Genomic DNA, 17620 nt, shown 5'->3' with positions numbered 1-17620 from the left:
AACTCGCTCCGGGGCTGCACCCACCGATCTCCCGGGACGCCTCATTGCGAGCCCCCACCCGCAGCCCCACCGACCCCGAGCCTCTCCATCCTCACCGGCCAGGCCCTTCCCAGCTCCGACCTGCCCCGATCGCCCGTACCGTTGCCGGCAGGGCCGTGCCCGCGCTACTCACGGCTCCGCACGGCCCGGCCCGCGGGATGCTGCGGGCTCCGCTCTGCCCGCGCCGCTGCCGCCAACCCCGCGGCGGGGGCGGGGCCTGGAGGACAAAGGGGCGGGGCTAGAGGCGGGGCTAAAACATCGACAGCGGTTGAACCGCGCTAAGCCACGCCTACAAAAGAGTTAACCACGCCCGCGCGCTGCGTGGCCACATCCCCACGCCGCGCGGCATGTTGGGAGCGGAAGTGCGGCTGCCGCGAGGAGCGCGCGGGCGGCATGGCGGCTGCCGGGAGGAGGTGAGGGTTGTGCGGGTGGGGAAGGCCTGGCTGGGAGCGGGGTGCGTTCCGCTCACCTCTCCCTCTTCGCGTTTCTCCTTTGGCCCCGCAGGAAGCTGGAGGAGCTGAGCGTCGACGAGTTCCTCGCTAATGGCTTCGAGTCGGAGCCCGACGGCGGTTCAGAGGAGGAGGAGGAGGCCCGGCCCAAGGCGGGGGGGAGGCGGTCCCGGCCCAAGGCGGCCGTTCGGTGAGGGTCTGGAGGTCGGGGCTGGGCTTCAGCCAGCTCTGCAAGGAGGGGGAGCAGGCCTGGCTCTCGGGAGAGGCTGCGTGAACTGCCTTTGTTTTTCTTGGGGAAGAAAAGGATCTGGGGAGACCGCCGTGCTGCCGTCCGGGGGGCTCCTAGAGGGCAGTGAGGCTCTGATGCTGCTGCCCAGAGCAGTGTGAGTGCCCCATCCCAAGCCCAGGCTGAGCCCTGGGCAGTGTGATGTGGTGGGGGGCACCCAGCCCACAACAGGGGTTGGGGTCTGTGAGTGCTTTAAGGTCCCTTCCAACCAAAGGTATTCTATAATTCTCTGTGTTCTTAATCCTGAGTTAAAATAAGCTTTGATGAGGCCAGAGCAGGTGTTGGAGCCACAGCTCTGATTGTCCAATCACCACTTTAATTAGCTGCAGGTGTGCATAGTGCCCAGTGGTTGCTTGCTTTTCATAGAGCACCAGTAGAAGCTTGAGCAATGAGTAAATATCTTTTAACTCTTCTCTATCAGAAAGAAAGGAAAGGCATCTGAGCATAAAGACCAGCTTGCCCGACTGAAGGAAAAGGATCCCGAATTTTACAAGTTCTTGGAAGAAAATGACCGCACGCTGCTGAACTTTGATGCTTCAGACAGTTCTGAGGAGGAGGAGGAGGGAGGCTTGCACATACCACCTGACTCATTAGAGGTACCAGAATGCTGAAGTCAGTTATTTCAATTACATGTGAAATGTTTTGAGTTTCAGTGCAGGTGTTAATTACATTTGGGCTGATGATTGCACTAGTGAAGGGGTTCTCCAAAGATCAGCTGCAGGTGTTTGTGCTTGTAACCCAGAAATCAGCTGTGGGTTTGAATTGAGCATGAGTTAAAGATTGTGAAGGCAGAGCCTTGCACCGCCTTTTCCCTGTGGCTTTAGGCTTGTATTTATTTCCTCAATGAAAGTTTATTTTACTTCAAGCCTTGACCTTGGTGATTTCAATTACTGCACATCATACTTATGTAGTGAAGCTGCAGGGCTGAAGTAGCTTTATTGCAATTTGTAATAACCTTAATTTTGTTACAGCTTTACATAAAGTGCTGATAACACAAGTTGTTGCTACTGCCTACTTGCCTCCTCTTTAGTTATTCAGTAAAAGAGATGGGACCACAAAATATGTATATGAGCATTTTCTAAGTCTTGATATCAACTTTTTTAGGAAGCGAGTGATGAAGGTGAAGAAGATGAAGAAGAACAGGAGAAAGGCAAACAGAAGAAAGTTGAATCCATCCCTGTGAGCTTGAAGATGGTTGAGGAATGGAAGAAAGCTGCAGAGGTGAGCAGGGAATTAGAATACAAAGCACTGGAGTGTGTTCTTTTAAGTGTTGGTCCACGTGTTGCCATATCTAAAGGCTGTGTTTTAATTTGTTCATCTTTCACAGAAGTACAGAGGAGATGTGTGCTGGTCCTGCCCATAGAGTTTGTGTTAGTTCAGTGTGACTTATCTTTGCAGTTTTCACTTGGGCTGCATCATTACTCTTGCTCTGAAGGGAAAGATAATGAAAGAAATGAAGAGTGGTTCAGAAGCAGGCAGAATGATTAATTCTTGTTCTCTTCATTGCTGTGTGTTGTGTCTTGGACAGTTCCAAGAACTTACCTGAAGTTACATTTTGAGCAATGTATTCTAATGAAATACCTTGCTGTGTGTGAGAGTGGGAGGGAAAGGTTAAGCTGGATAATTGCTTGCAGCTGTTTCTGCTTCTCCAATCTCTTGCCCCTCAACCAATTAAAAGTCTTAAAATTTTAAAGCAGGTGAAAGCCATTAGCAGTTGCTGATTGCTTCAATGCTTTTTCTTATGTTAAAAGTTCTATTTTTTTTACAGTTAAAATAAATTCCAGCACTCCTATCCCTATAAAATACTTCAGAAGTTTGCTGTTTGGTTTTTATTCTTTCCTCAGAGAGGGCTAACACCAAGACTTTTCCATGAAATCACTCAAGCATTCAAAGCAGCTGTAGCAACTACCAAAGGAGACAATGGTGGTGCTGATCCCAGCAAGTTTCAAGTCCTTGATGCTGCAGGTGAGTTAATTGCTGTGCTTTGTGTGAGAAGGGAATCCATTTTGGAGGGAAAGCTGCTCTGTTGGAAGAGAGTGAGGGTAAGCACTGATGGAGCAAACTTACCCTTTCCTCCTTGCTGTTGTCTTTAGGGTTGATCTTACAAGATTATTTTGTCTTTTCCCCCTATGATGTCCTGCAATGTTGTTCGGAGCTCAGTTCTGCTGTCAAGTTCATATATCCCTAGCCAGGACCTCTCAAAATACTGCAGATGTAGATCTGCTCATCTGTGCTACAGCACAGTAATTCTATAGAGATAGAACTTACCTCCCTTTTATGTGAGCTCCAGGCTGTATTCTGGGGGAGAGTGGTATATTTCTGACCAGAAATCATGGATCAGGCTGGAAGCTTGTGGAAACTGTAGTTCTGTGGGAGTTACTGGCTTCAGCTCTTTTTTGAGGAGCTCTTCTCAGTTAGCTGAGAAGCTATGGAAAAAAATATATATATTTATAAAACAATCATTTGTAAATGCTTTAACTTTTTCTAACCAGTGTTCAATGCCCTTGTGTCCTTCTGTGTCCGGGACCTCTTCAACTGCCTGCAAAAGCTGCTGCTTGTGAAAGCCCCTAAGAACAAACAAAAGTAAGTCTGAGATTTGAGAATTGCAGGTGAGAGCTGTGTGAGATTATTTCAGAACTGCATTCTGGCATGAGGCTGGAAAAAGATGGCAGCTTCAGAGCTGCCTAGCCAGCCAAGTTTTCTTTTTCCCCTCTGAAAAGGCATCCTCTCTAATGTTAGACTTCAGCTGCTTGCACAGGGTTTACCAGAAGGGCTTCTGTAACTGTGTGTGCTTGTGTTCAAGAGCAGTGTTAAGGCATGGTGAGTCAGATCTCAGAGAAAGGAGGCCCAAGCCTTCTGCATACAACGAGGCCAAGTACTTCAAGCAGTTGGTTTCTACTGCCTGGCAGTACTGAGGAAACAAATCCACTGTTCTTCATGCTTTGCTGCTGCTTTTTTAATCTAAGCCCAACTCTTGTTCACTTGCAGGATGGCCCTCCCTTCCAGCAGTCCACTTTGGAGCAAATTGCGACTGGATGTAAGAATGTACCTGTCCTGTACCATCCAGGTAAGAAACCTCATGTTTGTGTTGCCAGCACTGGGCTGTGTATCTGTGGGCTTTTGATCTGGGTGTTTTGGAATGAGGCACGTGAGCTTTCGCTCACCATCACTAAAAGGAGAGCCAAGCAGTCAACAAATTAATTAACAAGGCAGGTGTGCTGTGAGGCAGTGGTGGCAGAATGACCTAGCAGGAGCAGCATTTTGATCTGCAGAGCCTTTTCCTCAAGTTGTGGTGCTTCTTGCCAGTGGCAGAACTTGCAAGAGACTCACTCAGTGCAGTGTCCTTGCAGTGCAAGGAGAATGAGAAAGATTTGGCCATTTATAGTGAGGTGACAGTGATACTGGTGTTGTCTATAAGGTGTCTTAAACTATATATACCCTGAGTTGTTACACTCCAAGCAAGGCTTTAAGTGATGAACCTGCATGCCAGCACCCTGTGCTCCTGTTTGCCAAGATGATGTAGGTTCAGGGCAGTGATTTAACCTGGCACAGTCTTGTTCTATTCCTGATATAGCTCAGGTTTTTTGGGCTTCCTTCTTGAGGAGGCTTTTGTTCCAGTCTGTTGGTAACGCAGTTACTTGAGAACAGCCAAATGAGATGCTTCATAGTTGAAGGAAGACTGCAAACTAACTAAGCTTGCTTTGTTTTTCCCTGTAGCTCCTGTCTTGTCTAACAGAAGCCTCTGTTGGAGCAGCAGTTCTCCAGCATGTTAATTCCATACTGCCTTATTATCTGTCCTTCCCAAAGCAGTGCCGGATACTTCTCAAGGTAAGGTGGCATGCTGTGGTTTCATGGTAGTCTGATCAAGGCTCTCTTTTTCTTCCAGTCCTTTCAGGGCTTGTGCTTCTCTTCTGGGCTTTCTGGGTGCTGTGAATCTCTTTCATGGTGAGATGATGGGCACGATGCTGTGTGTTACTGCTGCTAGTCCACACACAAAGTGTGGGTGTTCTGGGGAAGCTGTCTGTTTCCTTGCTGCAGATGGAGAACTTGCTGCCTGGGTGCTGAGGCTGTGTTTAGTCTGTGATGGTATTACACTCTCAAGAGCTGGGGGTGGAATATTTTTGCAGAGAAACTTAGTCACAACTGCTAAGTGCTTAAGAGCAACAGAGGAGGTGTGGAAGAAAAGAAAGAGGGCAACAGGGTGACGTGTTGGCATGAAAAGCTGCAACACATCATTTAAATGAAGCTGGGAATGCTCTGGTAAAGTATGGTCCACCTGGTATTGTTTGGTAACTGCTGTAGAGAGGATTTTGTTGAAAAGCTTTTCAGCCCTGCAGCTGGACTGTTTCTGATTTCCTGAAGAATTTATTAGTAGAGGAAGTTGTTGCAAGCTTGCATCGTGCTTATGGTGCTGCTGCACCAGATGCTTTCTGACAGAGCCATACGTGTCCAGCTGAATCTGCAGGCTGAGCAGGTGAGGACAGGCAGGTCTGGGAAAACTTGAATCTGTTCACTTCCTCTTCAAGATGTTAAGGAGAGACAAATAAGATAATAAGGCAACCAGACATCAGTCAGAGCAGTGTTTGAGGTCATGTGGGATGTCTGTTAGCCCAGAGCTCTGCAGAGGCTGTCCTCCCTGAAGCTGGTCCAGTTAGTGCTGTGATGCACTGGGTGCTCATCAGGTTTGTGCCACAGTGTATGTCAATAAAGCGGCATCCGTTTCTCAGAGGTGTGGATTTGTGAAGTTGTATTGATTGGGGGTGTATTAATGTAAATTTTGCATGCTGTTGTAGCTAGAGCATGAGGACAGAGTAGCTGTTGTGACAGATTCTGTAACTTATGGCCTGCCATTTTTGTAATCCTTCTCTTTCCCTTGCCTTGATGTGAAGGCAGGGGCCCAGACCTTTCTGTTAGCAGGAGGGGCTCTGTGTCCCTTCACTTACCTGAATCTTTTCTATTCCAGCAAGCAATCCATTTGTGGAGCACGGGTGAAGAAACAGTGAGAGTGCTGTCCTTCCTTGTGCTGAACAAGATCTGCCGCCACAGGAAAGAGGTGTACCTGAGTCACTTGCTCAAGGTAAGCTTGGCATTTCTTTTACTCTGCAGCTTTCCTGAAGTCAGATGCAAAAACCTTAAGGCAACAGCTTCATTATGTGAAGTACAACAGGTATTGGCACCCCCAGAAAATGAACTGGGTGAAAATGTTAGGTTGAGGTGTGGTCTCTTGTTTGTTACTACTGCCATTCTTGCTGAAGGCAAGGCAGAGTTCTAGAAGGCAATGCAGTCTGTCTACAGGATAAATACTACTCCAAAACCTTGAGGGCTTTCTTCAAGCAGCTTTTTGGTGCTGCTGAGCTGCTCTGATCTTTCAGCTAATAGCTGAGGATCCCAAGTGTAGTTTGCTTCGTTACTGTTCTTGCAAAGAGAGCCTTGTTAACCACTGTGACCAGCTGCAGGCATGTATGGCTCAAAGACATCCCAACAGTTCTGTCCTCTCTTTGTTTGGAGGAGCAGTGGCAATGTTCAAGCTCTGTGCTAAACAACATAGAGGTGGGAAGATTCTCTTTCCTGGCTCTGTTGAGGAAGGAGCATGCTAAAACTACCTTTGCTTATTCTTCTGAAGTGGCTGTTCTTACAGAAGGAATCCTGTTAGGAAACACCAGGGGGTGGGGAAGGTTTTGTTCTGCCTTCAACGTGGTTTGTATCTCATTCTCTTTCCCCGACAGCAAATGTACATTGCATTTGTGAAGAATTCAAGGTTTACCTCTCCCAATGTGCTGCCTATGATCAACTTCATGCAGCGCACGCTGGCAGAGATGTATGCCCTGGACACACACACCTCCTACCAGCATGCCTTCATCTACATCCGCCAGCTTGCCATTCATCTGCGCAGTGCAATGACCATAAAGAAGAAGGTGGGTGTTTGCCAGTGTGGAAGGAGTCCCCCCCCCCGTGGGACACGTGTGGAGGGAGGAAAATTACTGCAGCTGCTTGAGGCTTTTGGTGTCTCCTAATTCTCAGTACTTATCTGATCCGTTTCATAATGTGCCAGGGAATAATTTTGCCAGAGGCTGGGTGCTTCACAGCTGTCTGTGAATTCTTTTCTGTGTTAGTTTAGAGCTTCAGTAATGAAGGAGAGAACAGACTGCTGCAGAGTGGAAGTCACTTCCCTCTCTGCAGCTTGCCAAGAGTTTGACAAGCTTCCCCTTTTCTGTGTTGGATGTGCTGCTTTTTCTTTGTGAAACTACAGTTTTGCTGTTGCAAAATCCCAGAGTAGAGGGGACCAGGAACGACCCTGATGTGTTCATCTTTCCACTGCTGTGCCCAAAGGTGCATCTGCCCCACTTGTCTGCAGCTGGTATTGCCAATCTGTACTACTTATAGGGCATCAGTGAACAAAGCAGCTCAGACCTCTTGGGAACAGTCCTGATTTGGGCCACCTCCAGTCTGACCTAGCAAATCTGAGTCAGATTGCTAATCCTGGCTTTGTTCTTGTTTAGCAAAACAGATCCCTGTAGATTAATGGCTGAGCTGCTCCCAAACATTGCAGGACTGGTAACCAGTTAAATCTCCTGGCTGTTCAGACATGGGGATAAATGAAGTCTGGGCTATATATTCTCTAATTGGATTGTGTTGGCTTCTTACACACTCAGTCTTGGCCCAGACAAGACTTAAATCCACTTGTTTTCACAGCTGGGGTGGGTTGTGGGAACTTTACGTGACATCAGCACAGCCAAAATGTACAAATCTCAGCAGTAAGCCAATTAATTTAAATTGAGTAGTGGGTGGTTATGGAAGGTGATTACAAGAGCAGGTTGTGCTGTACAAGAGAAGCTGAGAACAGGCCTTGGTACGTCATAGTGAGCTGGGAGAGCTGTCATTTCCAGCTGCAGCCCAATCCCTGCCACAAGGTTTGGGCCAGTAGTTGCCATTAAGTATTTCTGCTCTTTCTCCAGTTCTTGCACATCTTGTTTCCATCACGTGAAAGAGTGACCTGGGCTTTGGAAGTCTGTATGAAAGATGGGTTGGAGCTGAGGCTCCCTCGAAAGCATAATCTCTTCAGAAATGTAATGCTTTGGATTGTGGGAAGTGCATGACTCCTTGGAAAGAGTGTCCTTAAGGGACTTGTTTAGTCTGACCCTAGAGAAGTTGCTTAAGCACAAGGCAGGTGTGGGTAGGGACTCACCCAGAGGTTCTTTAAAAACTCTTGGATTTGTGCTGCTCAGCCAGCCTGAAGCTGCTGGTTGTGTGCCAGACACAGCACTGAATTTGCTGGGTGATGCATGAGCCACAGCTGGAGCTTTGGGTCTCTTTGGGCAAATTCTCTGTCCTCTTGGAGAATGCTGAGTAAAGGGCCTTGCAGAGAAACCAGAGCGATCTCTCAGGTCTTGATGTTGATTCCTTTTCTCCAGGAGAACTTCCAGTCTGTCTATAACTGGCAATATGTGCACTGCCTGTATTTCTGGTGTCGAGTTCTCAGCACGATTTATCCCAGCGAGGTCATGGAGCCATTGATCTATCCTCTGACACAAGTCATCATAGGCTGTATCAAGTAAGTCGTTTTTTCCTTTCTGCTGGCAGTGCTGCTTTCATCTGACACAGCAGAGCACTGTCTGAGGGGTGTTACTGCTGTGTGATTTGGAGTTAAGGTTGCTTTGTGAGGAACTGCGAGCTGCTTTTGATGGAAGCATTGTGAGCACGTGCCACAGAGGAATTAGAAGAAGGGGAATTCAGCACCTCTGTTTTCCCTAGCTAAGATCATGGGCTCAGGCGTATGTAAAACCAGGTACTGTGCACAAAGGGTTGGGCACAACTCCCAGTTGTACAGGGAGAAAATGTGCTTAACTGTCTTGCAGCAGAGAGTGCTAAAGACAGAATCAAGCCTTCAGCTCTGTGAAGAACTGGGTTTCTGTGTGCATTTGTTGCTATCTGAAGTTCTAGTGGTTTGTGTGCTTAGATAGAAACTGCTGTTAATGGGCATTGAGGGAATTTCTGAATCTCTGGTGATCTCTGAAATCCTGTTAGCTCTGTAACCAGATTCTCAGCTTTAAAGCACCACCCGCCTGGTCTTGAAAAACTCCCAAGTGGTGATGAAGATAAGCAGATTTAAACGATCGTTAGAGCATGCATACATCCTTACCCCATCCCCCATGTGCACAGGCTGCTTCTCACTGCTGCTGCAGAGCTTTAGCTGTCCTGCAGACAATTCAAGGCAGTTTTTTGCCTGTCTGAGTGGATAAATCAGCTAGCTGGGGCCAAGGAAAGGTGAATGGGGTGAGCCTCAGCAAGAGCAGCAAATAATAAATAATGCTCCTGTCTGATGTACTGGGCTGGTTGGCATGGCATACAATTACCATCTGACAATGCTTCAAAGGTTTGGATGGATTTTGGAGTGGGGAAAATAGAAATGGATCCCAGGTTAACAAAGCCAGTGTCTGGGATGTACAGAGTAGATATGTTAGCATGTATGGGATGTACAGATAAGTGTGGATGGGAATGGTATGGCAGTGTGGGCTCCTGCCTGAGTCTGTACCCAGAAGCAGACTGCCTGTTCTTAGTTCTTGCTTAATTTCAGGCATTTCTGGAAGGTTCAGATAAGGGGAATGGGGCTGCATGGTGTTGTGCTGAGCAGGCTGCTTTGCACAGACAGTAAGAGCTGTGCCCCTCTCTGTCACCCTGCTGCTCAGCTCTGCCATGGGTGGGAGGGAGGGAAGCTGGGCATGCAGCCTCCCCTGCACAACCTCTCATTGCCCTGCTGGTGTAGCCCTCTTGGGAGCACCAGGAGGGTGATGGATAGCACTTGGAGGTGGAGATGCTCCTTCCCCAAGTGCCTGTAGGCCAGGAGGTGGCGCCTGGCTCCACTGAAAAGCAGCGAGTGGGGATGTCTGTCTGTCTGCAGGGCTGCATTGGCTCCTCTTGCTGCCCCTGGGGCTCAGGTGGGGAAAGCACCACTCCTCACAGGCTTTGTGCTCTAGGCAGGGACCAAAGCAGAATTAGAAACGTGATGGAAGCAAGATAATGAGGAGCAGGGAGTTGCTGCTAAAATGAAAATAAAATGCTTTCAAACTATTTTTAAGAATACATTTCAGAAGAACGTGTTGAAGAGGCGTGTGAGCAAGATGCTGATGCAGAGAGGAGGAGTGCTGAATGGGGAAATGCTGGAGTTTGATGGCTTTTGCCTTAGTGATGCTGAACAATGCTGCTTTGCTGCAGAAGCTCCTGGTTTTTTTTCTTTTCCCCCCCATTCTGGAAAGGTTTTTTTCTATCTTATTCCTGTCCCTAGCAGACAAGGTAGAAAGCCATGCTATAAACATGGTGCTCCTTCGTGGCTTACAGCTAAACAAATATTTGTGGTGCACTGAAGTTTTGCTTTCCATCCTGCTGGTGTGCTTAGAGGAGAGAAGGCTTGGAACCCCTGGGGTGACCCCTGGTCAGCTCTTCTTTGCAGAGCCAAAGCTGTGCTTTGTATTCCCTGTGCATCCAGCCAGCAGGAAGTTAAGCAGATTGGTGCATCGCAGAGCCCTCTAAAATTAATGGTCTTGGTTTACAGTAAATCTATACATTTAACAGGTTTATCCCTCGATCAATTAATTCCTGAGAATGGCTTTCGTCATCTCCACTGGTGCCAGATCAGGGGTGCAAAGTAGATTTATTTCTCTAATGGATCCAATGATAATTATTTCACTATAGTGGGGTTAGGGGGAGAAGGATGGAGGTGATTTATGGTTTCTGGTCAAATGGTGGTGTTTTTTCTTTCCTGCTCCTGGGTTGCTCAGCAAGCTCTTCTTGGGAGGGGGGTGATGCACTGATCTATCAGATGTAAGGCTGTTGTTTGTTTTCCTTAATATAATTCCCAGACTTGTTAATGTAATGGTATCCATGTCTTCCAGGCTGAGGCAGTGCGTAGTGAGAGGTTTCTGGAGTGGTAGGTTTGTGTCTGATGGGCACTGCATTGTCCTCTGCTGGCTTACATGGCATGGGGCAGCTCCTTCCCCATCAGAACCTGGCAACCTGGTGCTTGGGTTGCAGAAACTTGTTAGTATTACAGCTTCAGCAGGTGTGAATTTCATTTCCCATTGTGGGATGGCTTCCACAGCTTGATTTGCTGTGTTGATACTAAAGCTGTCCTCCTTTTCTAGTGTAGAAAATGCTCCAGAATGTTGCTGAAGGCTGCAGATGCAGCTCCTGTATTAACATGACCTGATATCCTTTCCTCTTTCTGCTCTCTAGGCTGGTGCCCACAGCTCGTTTCTACCCTCTGCGCATGCACTGCATCCGTGCCCTCACACTGCTGTCAGAGAACACCAGGACCTTCATCCCAGTGCTGCCATTCATCCTGGAGGTTAGTTGGCTCCTGCTGATGTAGCAGAGGCTGATGCCTGTTGTCTCATGCAGTAACACCCCTGAGCTGTGCTGTTACTCAATCCTGTTGATGTATCTTAGGAAGAGTTTCTCATAACCGCTTACAAAAGGAGAAAGAAAGGAAAAACTCCTCCTAAGAATGAAGAATTTATTTAGGAAAAGTATCCCATAAAGGCAGCCTGGCAAAACAACATGTTCAGTTGAATTCTTGGGGCTCTGTTTCTCTTAGGATAATGCCCCACGTATCAGACTGCTGACATCTCTCCACACAGATCTTGCTGTGGGGGCACAGAAGTAGTGCAGCCACGTTTCTTTGAAGAGGGGCCTTTGTGCGAGGGAACAGAGCAAGGTGAGGAACACAAAGCACCAGCAGGTCAGCATAAGGCAGGGCGTTCAACAAGAGTGAGGGAGGCTTCTATAATAAATGACCTGAGTCAGCCAGGCTCATTCCTAATCAAGTTCTGTTGAAGCAGAGGCTCTTGTGGTTTGGCGTTGTTGTAAACGTCCTTCACAAACCACATCCTCTGAGCCTGCGGGAGCCGGTGGTGTTTATAAATCTCCTCCTATCCCCCCTCCACTCTGCCCTGGCCCTGGCCTGTGTGGCTTTGCCATTTGCCTGCTTCCTTCCTCTTGTTCACACACATTTGAAATTCTGCCAGCCAGATTTAGTGATAGAGACATCTCTGCTCCGTGGTGGTGGAGCCTGGGGGGAGGATGATTCCTCTGCTGCTTATTTTTTTTCTAAAGCTCTGGGAGATGCTATTTTCCCCTTGAGGTTGCCTCCCCCCTCCTTGTTGTTTTCTGGCCCCAACACCTTGGCTGTAATCTGTGTCAGGCTCCAGCCAGATGTTACCACACTCAGTGCTGAGCTTCCTCCCTGCTTCCACGAGCCCCTGACCACATCCTACCCTGCTGTATGAGGCATTGCTTAGCCCAGCTTGTCCAGACCTTGGTGACACGGGAGCAGGGGAAATGTCTGCATGCGTGTTGGGTGTGTTGCTCACATACTTTTGCATTCCTTTAACTTCAACATGGAGTGTTAACCTCAAACCTCCCAGCAGCTACCAGCCTTTCCTGCCCATCTCCTGCAAGGGATCCCTCAAACACCCTGAGGAATTCCTAGTAGCTGCTCCCTTTGCCCTTCTGTTTCTTCCCAACTCCTCTAGCAGAGGTCCCTGAATGCTCTTGCAAATCCTACTTTAGGAGCTGTACTGCAGCTTTGCAGGTGAGATGGCAGGAGCAGCAGCACACAGAGGAGAATTGAAGTGCCTGAAGTCCAAGGTGTCTGGCACTGCTGAGAGGAGAAACCATGTGCTGATCCCAACTTAGTGCTTTACAATGAGCCTTTTCATACTAGCAAATCTACCCTCTTTGTAGAAGGAACTTCTTCCTTATGTCCAATTGAAATCTTGTCTTAGTTTGAAAGTTTCCCCTTGTCCTGCCTCAGCAGACCCTGCTAAAGGGTCTATCCCTTTTTATACCCCCCTTTTAGCCATGGAGAGGCCCCTCTCAGCTCTCCCTACAGCCTTCCCTTCTCCAGGCTGCACAGCTCTCAGCCTGCCCTCACTGGGAGATGTTCCATCCCTGGGATCACTTTCGTGGCCCTCCTCTGGATGCACTCCTGCAGGTCCATGTCTCCTGTACTGAGAACTCTACATCTGGACACAGTACTCCAGGTGATGTCTCACCAGTGTAGCAGAGGTACAGGATCACCTCCCTCACCCTGCTGGCCACGCTGCTTCTGATGCAAGCTGGAATGTGGTTGGCATTCTGGGCAATGAGGGCACATTGCTGGCTTATGTCCAGCTGCCAATACCCCCAAGTCATTTCCAGCAGGGCTGTGCTCTATCCTTACATCCCCCAGCTGGTGCTCATAGCAGGGATTGCTGTGGCCCACGTGCAGACCTTGCACTTGGATTTGTTGAAGCTGATCTTTGCTTTTAATAGGAGGGGCATAGCTTCCCCAGTTCCCACCTTCCAAATTTTCTGCTCCAGGGCTGTGTGTTAAGTAGTCACTAGTGAAGACTGGGGGGAGGAGTTATTCAATAACTTTAAATTGGCATGCCAAGCCTGCCTATGCGGAGACTTCCACCTTGTTTATCCACACCTGCCTTCCAGCAGATGAGCCACCAGTTCTCCTTCCAGTCAGCCTTCTCCTTGTCTGTTGTTCCCAGCTGCTTGTTTTGCTCACTAAGGAGGGAGTATGCCCTCCAGGATTTCTTTTTCCTGTTGATGTACCAGTAAAAGCCTTTCTTGCTCTTCTTCGTACCCCTTGCCAAGTTTAATTTCAGTTGAGCCTTGGTCTTCCTGACCCCAACTCAATTCAGCCCAGCAGCATCCCCATACTCCTCCCATGTTACCTGGCCCTGCTTCCAATGCCTGTGCATTTTCCTTTCACTCTCCAGGTTGAGACAAGGAATTGTGGAGACATCGTGATCTCATCATGAGACATAGGAATCTAATCAGTGCTGGTATTTTAAGCAGGAACAGACTTGAGGGGCATGGCTGGGGTCAGGGAGCAGATCGAAGCCTTCCCATGCTCCATTTGATGTGAAAGGCAGCAGACTGCCTGGTCTGTTGCTGCAGCTGAATCCAAATGTGGTCGAGGAATGGCTCTGGACTTTGTGGCCCTGTTTTGTCTGCATCTGGAGCCACTTGTTTTTGTTTTTTTTTTTTTGAGAAGGCTTTGTATAGCCTTAAAGTGGATTCTGAAAAGCTCTCTGTAAAGAGGGACTGTGTAACTGTTTCCCTTCCCCCTCACCATCAAGGAAAAGCAGCCCTTGCTGCCTCTTGTCTCAGCCCTGTCGCTGCTGTGCTGTCAGGAGACAGCAGATGGAATGTTTGTGCAATTCCCATAGGCACAGGAATTCCCCAAGCCCCTGCCAATAGAAATAAGAACTGTCTGCTTGATGCATCGTGACAAGGGCTGATGGCTCCCCAGCACGGACATCCAGCGCTGTGTCCTCTTTGGCTCTACTTTTTAGGATGGAGTAAAAGAAATTGCTGAAATTGCCTCTTAGGCAAGAGGAGATGGCTCAAGAGAGTGTAAAGCAGGCAGGCTTTTATTTTTGTGGTGTTCCTCCCCTCGAAGGGCCTGTGAGATCCCTGGCTTTTAATATTTTCTTCAGCACTTCAATTATTTTGTGACAGGCGTTCGTTTCTGCAGCAGGAGAACTGGTGGCTCATCAGCTGGAAGGCAGGTGTGGATAAACAAGGTGGAAATCTCCCCACAGGCAGGCTTGGCATGCCAATTTAAAATTAGCTTCCCTGTGGAGGGATTGGGAAAGAGGTTAACCCTGAGAAGCTTAGGAAGGTGAGAGTTTTTCACTTTGACACTTAAATGGCTTGAGTTCTGTTTTGGATGTGCTGCTTGCTTTGGAGAAGGGGCTTGAAGTCCAACATGTGGGTGGTAGATAGAGGATGCAAAGATTGTGGTTGGAGCTTAGTGCTGGACAATGTTAAACACTTAAGCACTGATTTTATGCAAGATCTGGACTCTGCATCCTTTACACAGAGGAGAAATGAGATCTTTAGACTCACCAGGCTGAACTGCTGCACCCACTGCATATACATTCTCATTCCTCATTTGCATCATCCTCCTCCCTGCACCACTGCACTGCAGCTTTTAAGTTGTGGATCACAACTCCTCGTGTGTCAGAAGTTGTTAGAGTGAAATGGTATCTGCCCAATCTAATGGACTCAAATAATGAGGCAGTTGGCTTGGTGGAGAGCAAGGTGGTTTATTTTCACTTTATCAAATCAAGGTATTGGATACCATCTCTCATAGCTTCCTCCCAGACAAGCTGGTGAATCGTGGACCAGATAAGTGAATGAGGGGTACTGAAAGCAGTCTCTATATTTGGAGATACAGAAGCTGCCTGGAGCTGGTTCTTGGAGGCCCTACTTTGGAGCAGATGACCTGGAGGGGACATTTCTCATCTCAACCTTTGTGTGACTGAAGAAGTGAAGGCTTTTCTCGATGGCACCTAGTGACAGGATGGGATGCAATATGTGCAAAATGCAAAACAGGGAATTAATATGTGCATCTGAAAAAAAAAGAAAAGGCAGCTCGTTTGAGCTGGAGCAGCTTAGCTGGGTGCCTTGGGTATGGAGGGAGGGTGGTAGAGCAGCTGGAGGGGAGCTGCAGGCAGGTCCTGCTGTGCTCAGCATCCCTGCTGCGTGCTGGCCTGGGGCAGCCTGCCTGGGGCTGATCAAAGCTCTGCCAGGGGGCTTCTGCTACAGCCTGAGAGAAAGAAACGAGGATGGGGTAATAAAGTGGATGTGCTGTGGGTGCAGCCTTGGTTCTCTGGTTTTCTGTCAACTCAGGCTGTATTTCTGCACGCACTGCCTCTCTAGAAACTGATCATGAGATTGCCCTAAGTCCATCTCCTTCCTACCCCTGTTGCCCTGTCTGTTCCTCTGTCTGCTGATGCTCATCACATGGGTCAGATCATTGGTTTCTGCCATCTTCTGGCCCTCTCATCCATCATTATCCCCTTTCTACCATGCCACAGGGTCCTTAGACATCAGTTATCCTTCCATTCTGGTCCCTAGCTGAGCTGTTCTATACAATCTTAAGCTGGGAACCATGTTTTCCCCCCTCCCTTCCTATGTTTCCTGAGAGACTCCCTGGTGCCTCTGTTGCATTCCCCTGCTTGCATCGTGGCATGTAGGCAGCTCACAGGCTTGGTGCCTTTTGCTTTAATGCATCTGACCTTAGGGATCAATACTATTGTTTTGGCCAAAGAAATAACTGTGCATAACGAGGTTTATAGCATCGATTCTCTAGGCTAGGGCTCTTTGTTTTCACAAGGCACCAAGCTTGTCCCTCCCTTCCAAATAACCTGGATTGACAAATAAAATATATATTAAAAAAAATCAATAGTTGCCTCCATGCTTTTCTGGCCTGGGGGCATCAGTGTGACCTGACCACCCTCCTTTCCTTCCCACCTTGCCCTTCAGCAGTCTGTGTGCTGTATTGCCACATTCCTGGCTGGTTGGGGTCTGATGATGGATGCCTTGCTGCTGCATTGGGAGAATAGAAATTATTTCCCCCCACCCCAGAGTGAGATTTAAGTTTGTTGAGGATTCTAGAGCCTGAGTGCCTTGGAGGCAGGGATGTGAGGCTGTGCATAGGTGCTCAAAAACGCAGGTGGGCAGAACATGTGCTGTGTCAGCCCCCCTCATAGGCTGTCATCTGCTGTGCAGATGTTTGCCAGTTGTTGACTGGCTTTTCAAAATGAGAATCCATTACTAATGAGCCTCCCTCGGTTGCCCCTTCCAATCTCCTCATGGGGGCCTTTGAGAACATGCCCTAATCAACTGGCTTTTGTAGTTCTAGCATCTTTCTCCTAAGGTCTGCCCCTGCCAGGCTGGGAAAGGGCACATTTGAACTGAAACCTTTTGGTCCTTCTTGTGTCACGGGGCTTCAAGCAGCACAGCACACAGGCTCCCAAGCTGTCCCTTGCTGGGACATGTAAAGGCCAGTACTCAGAAGAGGCTATCAGCATTTCTGTTTGCCTTCTCAGCTCTGCTGTTGACTGCGTGATCTCAGCAGGACTGTGGTGTGTTTTGGGACGTGATCATCTTTAGTCTCCTTTTCTTCTGTTGTAGATTTTCCAACAAGTGGATTTCAACAAGAGGCCGGGACGTATGAGTGCTAAACCTATAAACTTTGCAGTGATCTTGAAGCTTTCAAATGCCAACCTGCAGGAGAAAGCCTTCCGAGTAAGTGGAACCTCAGCTGCTCACAGTGCCCACCCTTAGAAACACGATCAAAAGTTGCCCCTGGCAGTGTGTTTTGTGATCACATCCTATAGGTTAGAGACTCATTTCCCAGGCTGGTTCCTATCTGATATCTATTTCTGCATTCCCTACCCAGGATGGACTCATTGACCAGCTCTATGATTTGATTCTTGAGTATCTTCATTGTCAAGCCCACAGCATTGGATTCCCAGAGCTGGTCCTCCCTACTGTCATTCAGGTAAGGTGTAAGGTATCTCTTGGTCACACCAGAACTGTGAACAGAGTGGGACAAAGTCTTTTAACCTGACAATAAACTAAGTGTGAGCAGAGAGCTGCTCACCTCTTCCTAATCATCGTTTTTGGGGAACTCTGCGGAGAATGAAGGCATCACATGTAAAACAAGGCTGAAGGTGGGTGAAAAGGGCTTTAGAATGAATCACTCTTCTGGAACACGAAGAGGGGTGAGGTGCTATGTGATCCCTGTGGTGATGCATTTCTGACTGGTGAACGCAGTTCTTAATTGGTTCAGAATTGCCCAAATTGCTGTGTTACCTCACTGTAGTACCTGTGCTCTCAGAGCTCATACTGCCTGCCTATGACCCCCACCATGTGCTCTCCACAAGACAACAATCCCCAAATCCCAAATTCGTCCTTGCAAAAAGCCACAGCTCCCATTTCTGTCCCTCTTCCTCGCAGCACTGCTGCAAAGTTCTCTCCTTTCCCTCTGCCACAGCTGCTC

General features: G+C 48.3%; 1 protein-coding gene across 1 annotated transcript in view; it reads left to right on the top strand.

Annotated features, from left to right (window-relative positions):
- Window positions 1-390: 390 nt before the first annotated feature.
- Window positions 391-17620, top strand: part of NOC2L (NOC2 like nucleolar associated transcriptional repressor) — a 32651-nt gene continuing 15421 nt past the window's right edge. Inside the window, exons 1-14 of the mRNA XM_042831418.1 lie at window positions 391-452; window positions 544-678; window positions 1196-1370; window positions 1879-1995; window positions 2619-2739; window positions 3267-3357; window positions 3763-3841; window positions 4492-4602; window positions 5738-5851; window positions 6501-6689; window positions 8187-8326; window positions 11005-11116; window positions 16750-16863; window positions 17018-17119. Of these exons, the coding sequence (XP_042687352.1) occupies window positions 433-452; window positions 544-678; window positions 1196-1370; window positions 1879-1995; window positions 2619-2739; window positions 3267-3357; window positions 3763-3841; window positions 4492-4602; window positions 5738-5851; window positions 6501-6689; window positions 8187-8326; window positions 11005-11116; window positions 16750-16863; window positions 17018-17119 (1620 nt within the window). The 5' untranslated portion in view covers window positions 391-432. The remainder of the gene's footprint in view (window positions 453-543; window positions 679-1195; window positions 1371-1878; window positions 1996-2618; window positions 2740-3266; window positions 3358-3762; window positions 3842-4491; window positions 4603-5737; window positions 5852-6500; window positions 6690-8186; window positions 8327-11004; window positions 11117-16749; window positions 16864-17017; window positions 17120-17620) is intronic.

Source organism: Centrocercus urophasianus, unplaced genomic scaffold (genome assembly GCF_019232065.1).
Source record: "Centrocercus urophasianus isolate 14NV4802_14NV808 unplaced genomic scaffold, USGS_Curo_1.0 seq_36, whole genome shotgun sequence".
Taxonomy (NCBI): Eukaryota; Metazoa; Chordata; class Aves; order Galliformes; family Phasianidae; genus Centrocercus; species Centrocercus urophasianus.
This window is presented reverse-complemented; position numbering and strand designations above follow the sequence as displayed.